This window comes from Vulpes lagopus, chromosome 5 (genome assembly GCF_018345385.1).
Source record: "Vulpes lagopus strain Blue_001 chromosome 5, ASM1834538v1, whole genome shotgun sequence".
Taxonomy (NCBI): Eukaryota; Metazoa; Chordata; class Mammalia; order Carnivora; family Canidae; genus Vulpes; species Vulpes lagopus.
The window spans coordinates 122,289,538-122,304,362 of NC_054828.1; the positions used below are offsets into that span (position 1 = coordinate 122,289,538).

At 43.8% G+C, this 14,825-nt stretch overlaps 1 protein-coding gene across 1 annotated transcript in view; it reads left to right on the top strand.

The window, feature by feature from the left end:
- Nucleotides 1-12,782: 12,782 nt before the first annotated feature.
- Nucleotides 12,783-14,825, top strand: part of NBAS (NBAS subunit of NRZ tethering complex) — a 322,232-nt gene continuing 320,189 nt past the window's right edge. The window contains 1 exon segment of the mRNA XM_041755246.1: nt 12,783-12,931. Coding sequence (XP_041611180.1) covers nt 12,815-12,931 — 117 coding nt within the window. The 5' untranslated portion in view covers nt 12,783-12,814.

A 14,825-nucleotide genomic window follows, 5' to 3' on the forward strand; every position in this document is an offset into this window, starting at 1 on the left:
CAGATGTAAGAACAGTCATGCACAGACCCAGCTCAGATTCAAGAATAGGGAACATACAGGTCATGCATTCATTCGAGGTATTATATCCCCCCATGGAAGGACTGAAAGATTTGAGGTCCTTTGGCCTATACTTCTTTTCGATTTATAGGTTCTGATTGAAAATGGGCAGAATTCCAGATACCTGGGTGGCTCAGTGGTTGAGTATCTGCTTCGGGCTCAGGGCATGGTCCTGGGGTCCCGGGGTCCCGGGATCAAGCACACACTGGACTCCCTGCAGACAGCCTGCTTCTCTCTCTGCCTATGTCTCTACCTCTCTCTGTGTGTCTCTCATGAATAAATAAATAGAACCTTTAAAAAAAAGAAAAGAAAATGAGCAGAATTCTATACCTGCTCTTTTCCCACCCCAGCCTCCATCCCCCCAATTTTTATTTGAGAAATCTTACCTAATGAAGTCCTAAGGCCAACAGAGTATGTGCTATGCCCTAACTGCTTGTTTAGAAGCAATTTTTCACCTGCACATTTATACTCAATCGATTATAGGCCACTGATCTTTAAACTCAAGTAGATCAAAATTACTCTGGGGAGCTCTTTCAACTACAGATCCTCAATCTAGCCATCAGGAATTTTGATTGCTCACATCCAAAGTAGAGTCCAGGAATGTGCATTTAAACATGTTTTGATATATGTGGACATCCCTGGACCATATATGTAGAAAGGTGATTTTAGAATTGATAGGGTTTTTTTTTTTTTTTTTTTAGAGCTTATCTACTTGGTCATGTTGATTTCATGGCTTTATTCTTAGATGTCTACTTTATTATTTGTTTTATTCATATTTTTTTTTCTCACTTCTTGAATTGTCAAAGATAAAACAAGTCAGACACTAGTTAAAATGGTAAGGACAGGTTTTATTTTTATTTTTTATTTTTTACTTTTTTTCTAAAGATTTTTAAAAAAATTTATTCATGAGAGACACACAGAGAGAGGCAGAGATATAGGCAGAGGGAGAAGTAGGCTCCATGCAGGGAGCCTGATGCGGGACTGGATCCTAGGATCCTGGGGCACGTCCTGAGCTGAAGGCAGATGCTCAACCACTGAAGCATCCAGGAGTCTTTGGGCATTTTTAAAGGAAAATCAGAGAAGAGGGAAGGGAACCAGTGGAAGGTTGAGCAAAGTCAAGGAAGTGAAAAATTAATGAGGGTTGGTCAGCGTGAATGCATGTTAGGCCATCTGTGTTATGAGCTGGCAATTATGGAAGTTAGGATTCTATCTCACCCCTAATCTCCCTGCACAGAGATTTCAGAGACAGAGGTCCTATCCTTCCTGAGGATTACATTTCAAAGGAAAGTTTTCAGGTCCTTGAGAAAGACACTCCCAAGTTGCAGGAGATACATATACATCTCAGAGGGACAGAAGGATTCACAACTGTAAACCCATTGTAGGGAATGAGATAGGGTGGTCAGGGGCTATCCCAGGTGTTGGCTAGAACAGTTCTAGATTTTTCAAAGGGGCACTTTGGGAGAGGAGGGGCACTACGACCAGCCTAGGGATGTATCTTGAGCTGTTAAAACTTCTTTTAGTGTTTAAGCCTTTCAGTGGTGGGGGAAGGGGGTGGGCAAGATCATTTGTGCTGAGAATCCATGTTTTAATAGACCAAGAAGATGACTCAAAGGAGGCGCCTGGCTGGGTCAGTCGGAGGAGCATGTGACTCAGAGGAGATGGTCTAGAGTTTGGTCAAGGAGAGAATTTCTGTCAGAACAATACCTTACTTTAGGTCTTTCTACTTTAGTTAGGAAATCAAGCACAGATAGATTCAATAATGTGTGCAAAGCAATAGTAGAACTAGTCAGAAGAGCTGTGATTCAAACAGAAGCTTTTCAGAATCTAGAGCCTATGGACGCCTGGGTGACTCAGTGGTTGAGCATTTGCCTTTGGTGCAGGTTGTCATCCCAGGTCCCTGGGACCAAGTACCCGCATCCAGCTGCCTGTAGGGATGCCTTCTCCTTCTGCCTGTGTCTCTGCCTCTCTCTGTGTCTCAATGAATAAATAAATAAACAAAATCTTTATTTTTTATTTATTTTTTAAAGATTATTTATTAATGAGATACAGAGAGAGGGAGAGAGAGGCAGAGACACAGGCAGAGGGAGAAGCAGGCTCTATGCAGGGAGCCCGACGTGGGACTCGATCCCAGGTCTCCAGGACCATGCCCTGGGCTGAAGGCGGTGCTAAACCGCTGAGCCACCCAGGCTGCCCAAATAAATTTAAAAAAAATCTAGAGTCTATGCCAGAGGTAGAGAAGGGACTGAAAGATTGTACAAGTCAAAATCCACTGGAGTAGAAGAGATGCCACTCCATAAATGTGCATTCACTGCAAAACTATTGAGTTTTATCTCACAGGTTCAATGTCAGTTCCAGAGCAATTTCTAGCATATCAGTATATTGAACTTAAACATACTGTTTTCTGGGATGCCTGGGTTGCTCAGTGGTTAAGTGTCTGCCTTTAGCTCAGGGTGTGATCCTGGAGTCGTGGATCGAGTTCCACATCGGGCTCCCTGCATGGAGCCTGCTTCTCCCTCTGCCTGTGTCTCTACCTCTCTCTCTCTCTCTCTCTCATGAATAAATAAATAAAATCTTAAAAAAAAAACCCAACATACTGTTTTATTCCTCAGTGACCTAACTTTGGTCAAGATTTGTGTCTCCTCTTAAATGCCTTTTTCTTGGTTAATTCCTTTAGGACTCAATTAGGTTGCAAAGCTTCTTTTAAAATTATTAATCTCAGGATCCCTGGGTGGTGCAGCGGTTTGGCGCCTGCCTTTGGCCCAGGGCGCGATCCTGGAGACCTGGGATCGAATCCCACATCAGGCTCCCGGCACATGGAGCCTGCTTCTCCCTCTGCCTGTGTCTCTGCCTCTCTCTTTCTCTCTGTATGACTATCGTAAATAAATAAAATTAAAAAAAAATAAAATTATTAATCTCAGGTCTATATCAGAACCTAACAATTTAAACTTTAAAAACTTTGGGTGTTTAACATCGGATACATATTTTTATCTAAAGAGAAACCAAAAAGAATGATAAGGACTTCAGCAGGAAACAGTTCACTGCATGAAATTCCAGTGAAGAGCTAACATCATTAAAATTGGGAGACATTTAATAATTCTACCTCAAATAGTTCTTAATCTTTGGTGTTTAATTTAGCTTTATGAGAATGTCTGATCCTGATGTAATAGCTTCTAAAAAGTTAGTGCTTTGCTGTACCAAACACATTATTAATTCCTCATCGGCTTTATTGAATCCTTGTTCTGTTGGTTAATATTCCCATGGTAGGTTTCCATTAGTGGAAACTTAAGGACAGACTAGACTTGACCATAATTTCAATACAACTATAGAAAAATATATAGTTAATGTATGGGGTCTCTATTGAGAGAATTTTTCCTTGAGGAGATTACTATTTTATTGGAGGAAATGAATGATTTTTTAAAATTTACAGTTTCTCTTTTTAAGCAAAAAAGGGTTAATCTCTAATAGCGGGAACATGAATAATTCATGCAGTCAAGAAAAATGTATTCAGGGCCAACCTTCAAGCTGGGTTTAGGGAGATTAAAAAGCCATTGTTCCTGTCCACAAAAAATTACAGTATTTTGGTTTTGTTGTTGCCTTTTGAATTCTTGAATTATTGGTGTTATTTGAAACTCCCTAGGTATCCCCAGTCTGTAGACAGGAATAGTAGTCATCATCGTAGCATAAAACACTGTAATTTCACTGGTCTTGCTCCTAGTTAGTGACATAGGACCCCCAGTCATTGGTAAACTCCCCTAGGAAATATTTCTGGGGAGCCCCAAAGGTGTGTTATACATATTGGCAAACAAATCCATTTCTTTTGGATGCTGCCAGTTGTCTCACTTTGGAACTACTGTTGAGCTGCTATCTGTGGTCTGTGCATCTGAGCTGCAGGGCTATTTGTGGCAAAGCTGGGGAGAATGCCTTGCCCCATTGGGTTTCCCTCTGTGAGGTTCAGAGAATTTCATTTTGGATAATTTGTCAGACAAGTTGTCCTGAAAGACTCTTACAAACACGGAGAGTGCTAAAAATATGAAATATATAAAAGCAGAAACACAACTTTTTTTTTTTCAGAAACACAACTTTTTTTTTATTTTTTATTTATTTATGATAGTCACACACACACACACACACACACAGAGAGAGAGAGAGAGAGAGAGAGAGAGAGAGAGAGGCAGAGACAGAAGCAGGCTCCATGCACTGGGAGCCCGACATGGGATTCGATCCCGGGTCTCCAGGATCGCGCCCTGGGCCAAAGGCAGGCGCCAAACCGCTGCGCCACCCAGGGATCCCAGAAACACAACTTTTAAAACAAATTGATGAGTTGGTCAGAATGTAAAGGAAAACTTGAGTCTTGTCAACAACCAGGAGAATCCATGGAAGAAGCAGTGAAGCTACCAGCCCCCTTAGGGATGAGTTTTGATTTCAGGGTAGATGATAAAGGCGTTGTAGGATGGAGAGACTGGGGTCAAGGCCTCAGATTTGCGAAGGGAGGAGAGTTGGAGCACCACTGATCAACCTACAAAAATTAGGATCCATGATGAGCACCACTGTTAACATAAAATCTCCTAAAACAGAGGTGGTAGCAAATAAACTTGTCTGCTCAGCCTGGAATTTGAGTGGCTAGAAAAATGCCCTTTGAGAATTTGTGACCATGGCCTGCCTGAATTTACAGTATTTATAACATCTGAAATAATTTAGTCTTAATTTGAAGGGGGATCCAAGTCTCACAAGTGCCTTGCAAAAGTGAAAGCAAGTCTTTCCAGGGGAAGGGACCATCCATCTAAGCCAGACCTCTAAAACTGCTCACAGAATGGATTCCAATTACACAATAACACACACACACACAGGCACACCCAGTGCATAAAAAAACAAGTCACCATGAGCAAGAGTCAGCAGGAAATTTTTAAGAAAGTCCTTAAAGACTTTAAACATTAGAAATATCAGGTAGAGAAATACAAATTATGTTTGATGTATTTCTAAAAGTAGGAATGGGAACGTAAGAAGTAACAAAGTAACAACATGGCCAGCATACTTGATTTTAAAAAAATGACTTCCAGAAATAAGATATCTGTAATAATTGATATTAAAAACCTGATGGGAAGATTATAGGCAGATAAACCTGAAAAGTGATCTCCAGTCAACTGAAAGAGCTGAAGAAATTATATTGACTACAGATCAGAAACACAAAGAGATACAAGCTTTGTGAGGGAGGCTGTGACAAACGGTGGCTACAAAGTCCATCATGGCTCTAGGGACAATGGTGCACAGGCAATATTTGAAGATATAGTGATTATTTCCTAGAAGTGATTGAAACAAGTGAAAGAAGCAAGGAAGACATGATAACCCAAACTTCTGAAATTACTCTTTATAAGACAAGGTTAGATGGGCAGGGGGTATGTTTTATGTGCTTGGCATATGTGTGGATGCACGTGTGTGTGTGTGTGTGTGTGTGTGTGTGTGTGTGTGTGTGTCAGTGTGAGTGATGGGCAGCCCAGGTGGCCCAGTGGTTTAGCGCCACCTTCGACCCAGGTCGTGATCCTGAGATCCTGGGATGGGGTCCCACGTCAGGCTCCCTGTAGGGAACCTATTTCTCTCTCTGCTTGTGTCTCTGCCTCTCTGTGTGTCTCTCATTAATAAATAAGTAAAATCTTAAAAAAAAATATGTGTGAGTGATGTTAGCTTCATAATTATTGTACCTTACTTACTCCAGTGGGAGGATTTTCTCTTTATTCTGGTCTATTTTTGCTTATTTATTCTGTGTTTCCCTGCCTCAAATTGATAGTTTTAAATTTTTCCTTTATTCCATTCTCTGGTTTGGAAGACATGTCATATATTTCTTTCTTTTAGGGAAATATATAATAACAGTATGTTTTTCTATCAAAATCTGGAGTTACTTAGTATCAAATCCTGCTCCCAAATCAGAAAGGACCTTATTACACTCTTTATTGGACTCTTTCCCCCCATATCCCTTGTTTGCAGTATGTAAAATTGCGGATTTCCCTGTTTCTCAATCTTTTATTATGAAAGTGTTCATATATAGCACAGTTGAAAGAATTTTATGCTGAACACTCATGCACCCACCACTGAGAATCTATCATTAGTATTTTCTACTCTCGTTTTATCACATCTTTCTGTTTATTCATCCTCAATCCATCCATTAATTCATCTTATTTTTTGATGCTTCCAAGTATATCATAGATCATCTACCTTTGTTTTTAAACCAAATGAAACAAAATAGCTAGTCTTACTAGTAAGCCAATATTGACTAATTTACCAAGGCAAATTAATTTATCTAAATTAAATACATTTAATTTACTAATTTAAAAATGTTATTATTTATTGATTTATTACCAGTGTATTTGCTTGCCTCTCACACTTGCTGCTTACGTTTGCATTTGTCACTGCATGTGCTCCTGGTAAGGCCTATTCCCCGGTGGTTGTTCCATATGATTTGTGAGTGGGGAAGATGAGGGGGAAATGGCCTGTGTGAATTGTGCAGAGCAAATCAGAGGAAAGGAGATCTAAGTAAGGGGCTGGAGTTTTTTTTCTTAACTAATACCATCCATGAACTTTATGACGTCTATGTGGCTGCCAAGAGATGTTATGGCAAACTTAGAATATTTATAGAATTGAGTGGGGTTCTCCAGGCTTTCTGGAGCAAACAAGATGTTTTGAGTTGCTCTGAATATTATTTTATTAATCCGACTACCATTCTCTTCACAAAGAGCTAGTTTACCACTCAACCAAGTACAAATGTATGACACCTATAACAGGTAGCATTTAAGTGCCCAAATTCAGGGAATCCGGGGGCGGGGGGGGGGGCTCAGTTGATTAAGAGTCTGCCTCCAGCTGGGATCATGATCTTGGAGTCCTATGATTGGGCCCCTTCTGGGGTTGGGGGCTCCCTGCTCAGGGGGGAGTCTGCTTCTCCCCCTTCCTCTGCCTGTCCCCCTTCTCCTCTGTATTCACTCTCTCAAATAAATAAAATCTTTTAAAAAGTCCAAATTCAATTTTATTACGCAATTTCAAATTAAAAGTGGAAGCAGCTTCATATGATGTATTAATCTCTTTAGTTTTTAATATGCAGAAGCATAAAGGGTTAAATGCTGAATCATTAATGGCTTTTGGATTAATAGGCTTTTTAGCTGATAGAAGATAAAACACAGAGCTCCTACAAAATGAACCTACCATTTTAATGATAGCTCTACATGGAAGAATTAAGAGGAGAAAAATGATTCCTTTATGTAAGATATTGTTAAGTAATTTTTGTTTGGTTCGAAGGTAGAAATATCTATGGCCACCAGCAAAGTGAAGGAGAATTATATTTTAGTTCATTTGAGGTATAATTATATGATGTGAGGATAGGAAGAAATGAACATTTTTTTCCTTTCCCCTCATTTAGGCTTATAAAGACAGCAAATTACTTCTTTTTTTTTTTCACCCTCAAATTATTTCTATTTAAAATTACTATTTTTGGAATTGTCTCAATTTTTATTTCAGTCATTTCTTTAAGCAGTTCAGAGTTACTATTTCTGTTGGTTATTTGGAAAGTAAATTTTCCTTTTGAGAGTAACTTATTCATGACTTAAACTATCTTTAAACCAGGCCTGGACTCTCAGCTAAATTTGATGACCGTGGTAGCATGTGGCAACCAAACTCTAATGTATAATATATTTAATTTCCTCCTTGACAGAACAGGCTGACAATACTGCCATTCCACATGTTGGTACTTGCTGTCATCCAAAACAGTTCATTTCCACTTTCAACCAACTAAGCGTTCCATCTATATTCTCAGTGACAGGCTATCACGTGAGGAAAAGAGCTCAGGATCAAGACCCTGAGGAAGGGTGTTTGAATTTTGGCTCTATTGTGACTTGGGGTGGCTCCAAGCTTCAGTTTTCAGTGAGGTCAAAAGAGTTTGATAAGCCATGAATACTATCAATCTATTAATGTGATAATACCATTTATGTATATGTATTATTAACTAATAAGTCCGAAGCAACATTGCAGAGATCTATACACTATAGATTGTAAATTAGGTAAATTTGCAAAATCTATTGGTAGAAATGTTGACAGAGGAGTGGTTTGAATGTATTGAAATTCAACTCAAGTTAGCTCAAGGTGAATGCACTGGCTCACTTAACTAGAACCCAGAAGCAAACAGATGCCATTTGTTTCAGGTGTGTTAATATCAAATGACGTCTTTATCTCCTCACTGTTTTTTTTTTTTTTTTTTTTTCATTCTCATTGGCTTCATTCTCTTTCCGTGCAGATAGGGTTCCACATATGGTGGGTAAGACGGCTGCTAAAACTCCCAATTTGTGTTTTTTGAACCTTGTGATCCAAAAAGGAACAGTGCTTTTTCCTCCACTTCCATCTTAAAATCAATCAATCCATACATCCATCTATCCCAGGGAAGAATTCTCCACCTAATACCTGAGGTCAAGGACTAGGGGCTTAGTGGGCAGATTTAAATCAAGGAGAAAGAGTTTGGGGGTTGGCAGCCCCACTACAATTACATGACTGGAGCAAAGGAAAAGCAATTGAAACAGTTCTCCAAAAGCTAATGGTCTGCTCAGGCAAAGACGGTCACTGTCACTCCATCCTGATCCTTCCACTCAGCTCAACTTTGATTTGAACTTTGATCATTTCTTCGCCTTTCTCATCCACCCTAGGGTCTGATGCTCTCCATTTGGAGCTCTTCTCAGGACATATCTATCCTTTCTACCTTCATTTCTTTTTATGGTCATTTCACCATCTTCTTTTGCCAGGAACTCTTCCAGATTTTAAATAGTAGCAAAGAGGTCTTCATAATCTGCCTATCTATCTGCTTAGAGCATCTCTGGGAGTAGAATTTTCCTTCTGGAGATTGCTCCAAGTTGAACATACATATAGTGTAGTTTCAGCCTGTGCTTTTCATTTCTTTAGAATAGAATCTCCCATAGATCAGTCAGGCATGGCCTTATGCTTCCTTGTTCTGTTGCATACACAGCAGGTAGGACAGGGGTGAGGCTAGAAAAAGCAATTATCATAGTGGGATGATGCTAAAAGGAAAATGTTTTTTTGGAATACATTTGTATCTGTCCCTTTCACATACCAGCTGAGAAGGAAGCACCTGTGTCACCTTGGCCAGTTACCTCCTGGATGTTTGTGTGCTGATCCCCTGAAGGCAGGAACGGGCATGGATGAAGCAGTAATGCAATCTCAATCCCTAAGATTCTTGGATGAGGGGTGCCTGGGTGCCTGGGTGGCTTGGTGGTTGGGCCTCTGCCTTTGGTTCAGGGCGTGATCCCGGGGTTCTGGGATCGAGTCCACATTGGGCTCCCTGCATGGAGCCTGCTTCTCCCTCTGCCTCTCTCTCTCTCTCTGTGTCTCATGAATAAATAAAATCTTAAAAAAAATTCTTGGATGAGAATAGGGAGGAATGGAGGGGACCAAGGACTGAGGTTGGTGTGTAGGCCTGGGAGAGGGCAGGACCATGGCCTTGCAACTCCAGGGCCCCCTCTTACAGTATATATCAAGTGAATGGCGTTCTTAACTCTTCAAATTCTACTGCGTGCAATGTTTGCGTGCAAATGCCTGGTGTCCACAATTGAGAAGTTGATAAAAAGACACAGCTGCCCTGAGAAGTACTTTGGGCAAAGTTTTTAACTTATTCAAGATATATTTTGTCCTGTGCTGGGTGCCAGATACTGTTGTATTTTCAGGGGATATAGCAGGTATGTATGTGGCATTTGTGAGGTAATAGAAAAATACTAGTATTGGTCTCTGCCCCTGGTTCCTGGCACAGAGCTCCTCCTAACATCCTTGTAATTCCCTAAGTGATACTAGGAGTATCTCTTGTTCTAATATTTGTCTTTAACCCCGTGCCTGACACAGGACTCCTAAAACCTTCATAAACTCCTAAGTGATATGAGCATTAGGAGCGTCGTTTGTTTTAACAAAGTGACTCTGAATGGGCTCCTGGGTGACTCCTTGATGGCAGCTGGTCACGGGAAAGACCAAGCCATGATTAGAAGCTTGGAATTTTCAGCCCCATCCTCCAACCTCCAGAGAGAGGAGATGAGCTGGAAATGGAATTAATAATTGATCATGCTTAAGTGGAGAGGCCTGTATAAAAATCTCAATAGTCGGCGGGGTTTGGAGAGCTTCCAGGCTAGTGAATACAACCACAGTAGTAGGATGATGCACCCCAACTCCACAGGACCAGAACCCTAGGAACCCTCCCAGACCTTGCTCTTTATCTGGTTGTTCATCGTATTCTTTATCATATTCTATAATAATCTGGAAAACATAAGTGTTTTCTTGAGGTCTGTGAGGTGCTCTAGCAAATTAATCGAACCTAAGAAGAGGAGTCTTTGGAATATGATCTAGAGCTGGTTGGTCAGAAGCACAGGTGATAAGATGCTCCAGTGGCACGATTGGTTAGTGTGTGCTACTTGCACAGAAACACCTGGGCTTTCCACTGGCATCTGAAGTGTATGTGTGGGAGTGTGTGTGTAGGGGGGCAGTCTTGTGAGATTGAGCCCTTAACCTGTGGAGTCTGATGCTATCTCTGGAAGAGTGTTGAATTCTTGGACATTTTGTTGGTGTCTGAGAATTACTTGATGGTGTGGGAAAAAACCTCCACACATTTGGTAACCAGAAGTGTCAGAAATGTTTTTTGTGAGTAGGAGGCTTACAGGGGAAAAAAACACGTAGCAGGGAAGAGCTGGATTTTCCCTGCACAGGTGGAAAGCTGAGTGTTTCCTATTGTGGCATCTGTATGTATATTGCGGTGCGCTGTATCTTGGTGGAATTCACATTTTAGTGAATAGGGACAGACAATATAACAAAACATACATTACATAATGTTTTGGGTGATCAGACTTATGGAAAAAAAACCAGAAGGTAAGGGGGATCTGGAGATCTGGGGTTCGGGAAGCTGGTTAAAAAATTAGAAATAAGCAGTCAGGGTAGGCTTCAGAGAGAAGGTGACATTCGAACAAAACCTTGGAAATGAGTGAAAGAGAAAAGTATTTGGTAGAAAGCCTTCCAAACAGAGGGAACAGTCCTTGCAAAGTCCCTGAAGTCGAAGTGTGTTTGGCCTGTTCAGAAAGACCAAGGTCAGCGTGGCTGAAAGTGGTGGGAAGAGGGGTGAGGAGGAAGGCAAGTGGCACATGATGTAGGCAGGCTTTGAGGTCATTTCAACTTTGAAAGAAATGAAAACCCTGGGCTTCGGTCTGAGGCTTTTAATTGCATTACTGTCTAATGCAGCTTAGTGGATATTACGCAATATAATTCCTGCAAGAAATCTTCAGTATTTGTGTTCCTTTTGAATATGACACAGTGCTAACTCCTTGTACACTGTATAGTCATTAGGGTTAAGATAGACTGCCTACATAGGGCTTTCCACATAGAGGCACTTGTTAAATGAACAAATGAACAAATGAGGCTAGTATTTTAGCTCCTTCCAATTAGGTCCTCAACATATTATTTCCAGTTTATTGCCTCCATAACCTTTCCCCACTTGGGTTCTATCCTGCTGTCTGCTCTTTTGACTATATATTTTTCTGCCTGTCTTTGCTCACCCCATTTCCCCTTACTTGTGTCATACTCCCCAAACCTTCTCCGCCTGATTCAAATCCTACTTCATGTTAAAGACCAAGGACAACCGCTACTCCTCCAGGAAGCTGCTCCAGACCCTGTGACCTTCATTTCCTTTTCCGAACTCCTATAACTTCATTCCTCTGACACCTCTCACTGGCTTCATCTATTGATTTGCGTAATTTTGGGTATTTATTTAAAAACTGCTGCTCGGGCAGCCCCGGTGGCTCAGCGGTTTAGTGCCACCTCCGGCCCAGGGAGTGATCCTGGAGTCCTGGGATCGAGTCCTATGTCCGGCTCCCTGCATGGAGCTTGCTTCTCCCTCTGCCTGTCTCTGCCTCTCTCTCTCTGTGTCCCTCATGAATAAATAAATAAAATCTTGAAAAAAAAAATAAAAGCCGCTGCTCTGTACTCTCTGTGTTTCTAACACGGATGCTAGTATTTCAGAGAAATGCTTTTTGCTATTTCTGTTATAGAACCTGGCTGGAACATGAAAGGTCCAGACATGGCTCATCTCACGCAAATTAATAAGCAAAGGGGTGAAAGGCGAAAGATTTATACGATCAGAAGAGACTCCTAACTCTGGGAAATGAACAAGGGGTGGTGGAAAGGGAAGTGTGTGTGGGGGGCGGTTGGGGTCACTGGGTGACGGGCACTGAGGGGGGCACCTGATGGGATGAGCACTGGGTGATATGCTATATGTTGGCGAACTGAACTCCAATAAAAAGCAATTAAAAAAATAAAATGAATTTAGTAAAAAAAAAAAAAAATAAATAAATGAACAAGGGGTGCTCTGGGGACCAGGACCTAAGGTGGTGCAGCCCTGACAAGCAATCAGCACTCTACTTCCCACTTTTTTTTAATATATATATATTTTAAGACTATTCATGAGAAACAGAGAGAGAGAGGTAGAGACACAGGCAGAGGGAGAAGCAGGCTCCATGCAGGGAGCCGACGCGGGACTCGATCCTATGACTCCAGGCGGCGCTAAACCGCTGCGCCTCCCGGGCTGCCCACATCCCGCTCTTTAAAGGGTTAATCCAGCATTCCTTTCCCACGCCCACCTAGCCCCGCCCCCTCCCCGCGATCCAAACGCGGCCGCGGCCTGGGAGGTTTGACCCTTCCGGGACGCCGTAGAGGCCAGCCCCGGCAGCTCGGGTCCCGGGCGAACATGGCGGCCCCCGAGTCAGCGCCGGCCGCGAGTCCAGCCACCGCGGAGGGCGAGGAGGAGACGATTCTTTACGACTTGTTGGTCAACACCGAGTGGCCCTCGGAGACAGAAGTTCAGGTGAGCAGGCCCCTGCGGAGCCGCGGCTGGCTCGGCACGGCGCGGGCTGCCGGCGGGGCACAGCCGCGTCGCTGGAGCCACGTAGGCTCGCGGAGCCGGGGTGGGAGGGGGAGCCGGGCTCCGCCGCTTGGGCCGTCGCCTTGGCAACCGCGCGGCGGGCCAGCGGGGGGCTGGGTCCCCGGAGTCGGGGCGGCCTGGGATCCCCGCGGGGCCCCGAGTCGGCGGCGGGGCGAGCATCGCGGGCCGCCCGGCTCGGTGCCCGCCTTGGACGCCGGGACCCCGCTGCCGGCCGGGGTGGTCCTGTGGGCGGCCCGGGACGCGCCCGCCCCGCCCCGCGCCCGGCCCCGCGCGCTGCCCCGACGCGGCGCTTACCCGCGGGGTCGCCCGCCCGCGCCGCGGAGGCTGCTGCTCGCGTGTGTCGGCGCGGCCCGGAGCTGTGCGGGCGGGGGCGGGGGGCGGGACCGCTGCGGCGGCGGGGGCAGCCCGGGGAAGCCTCCGCGGCTCCGTGGCAGGCGCGGGGACGGCGGCTGCACCACGCGCCACGCGCGCGACCCGCGAGGGCGAGCAGCCGCCGGCCTGGGGTGGGCCGGGCGTCCCGCCGAGGACCCGGGGGGTTCTGCGGGTGGTGACCTTGACGCGACCTTCGGGCTCTCGGGCGTCCCGGGCGGAGGGGCCTCCCGGCGCAGGCCGAGCGGCGGGAACCCGGAGTCCACATTTATGCACCGTGTGTTTACCCAGGGCCTGTCACCGTTTTATTTATTTTGTATCTTATTTTATTTTTTTAAATAAATTTATTTTTACTGGTGTTCAATTTACCAACATACAGAATAACACCCAGTGCTCATCCCGTCAAGTGCCCCCCTCAGTGCCCGCCACCCAGTCACCCCCACCCCCCGCCCTCCTCCCCTTCCACCACCCCTGGTTCGTTTCCCAGAGTTAGGAGTCTCTCATGTTTTGTCTTCTTTGATATTTTCACTCATTTTCTCTCCTTTCCCCTTTATTCACTTTCACTATTTCTTATATTCCCCCAAATGAATGGAACCATATAATGTTTGTCCTCCGACTGACTTCACGCAGCATAATACGCTCCAGTTCCATCCACATCGAAGCCAGTGGTGGGTATTTGTCAGTAAAGATCAAGGTGTCCTGACCTACGAATTTTGTTTTTTTTCTACGACATCTTTCCTGGAGAAACTGCTCATTATCCTATCTATAAAGTTTGTAGTTCTTCTTCTTCTTCCTTTTTTTTTTTTTTTTTTTTTTTTAAGATTTTATCTATTCATTCATGAGAGACACAGAAAGATTGAGAGAGGCAGAGGAGAAGCAGGCTCCATGCAGGGAGCCCGACCTGGGACTGGATCCTGGGACTCGATCCTGGGACTCGATCCTGGGACTCCAGGATCACACCCCGGGCTGCAGGCGGCGCTAAACCGCTGCGCCCCCAGGGCTGCCCTGTAGTTAGTTCTTCTTAAACCTCCTTCCCATTGCAGTTTTTGCTTGTCTTGAATAATGTATTTTTTTTTTTTTAGGCTGTACAGTACTGTTTTTCAAGTATTTACTTAGTTTCTGTTTTTCTTGAACACTGTGAATATTGTAGGGGTATGTAGCCAGGAGGCTGTTGTTGCTGCTGTTGGTGGGGAAAAAAGGATGCACATTCATTCCTTAGCACCCACTGGTTAATTACAGGAATGTCAGAATGCTTCACATTAAATTTATTTTTTTTAAAAAAAGCACAGCATCAACTTACATTGAAACTTCAAAGGACTTTTTTTTGTTTTGTTCTATTGATTTCACCTGCCCGACTTCAAACTCTTGGAGGGCGATTACATCTGATTCATCTTTATAACCTTCCCCAGGACCAAACTGTATCTTACTGCTGAGGGGATAATCAATT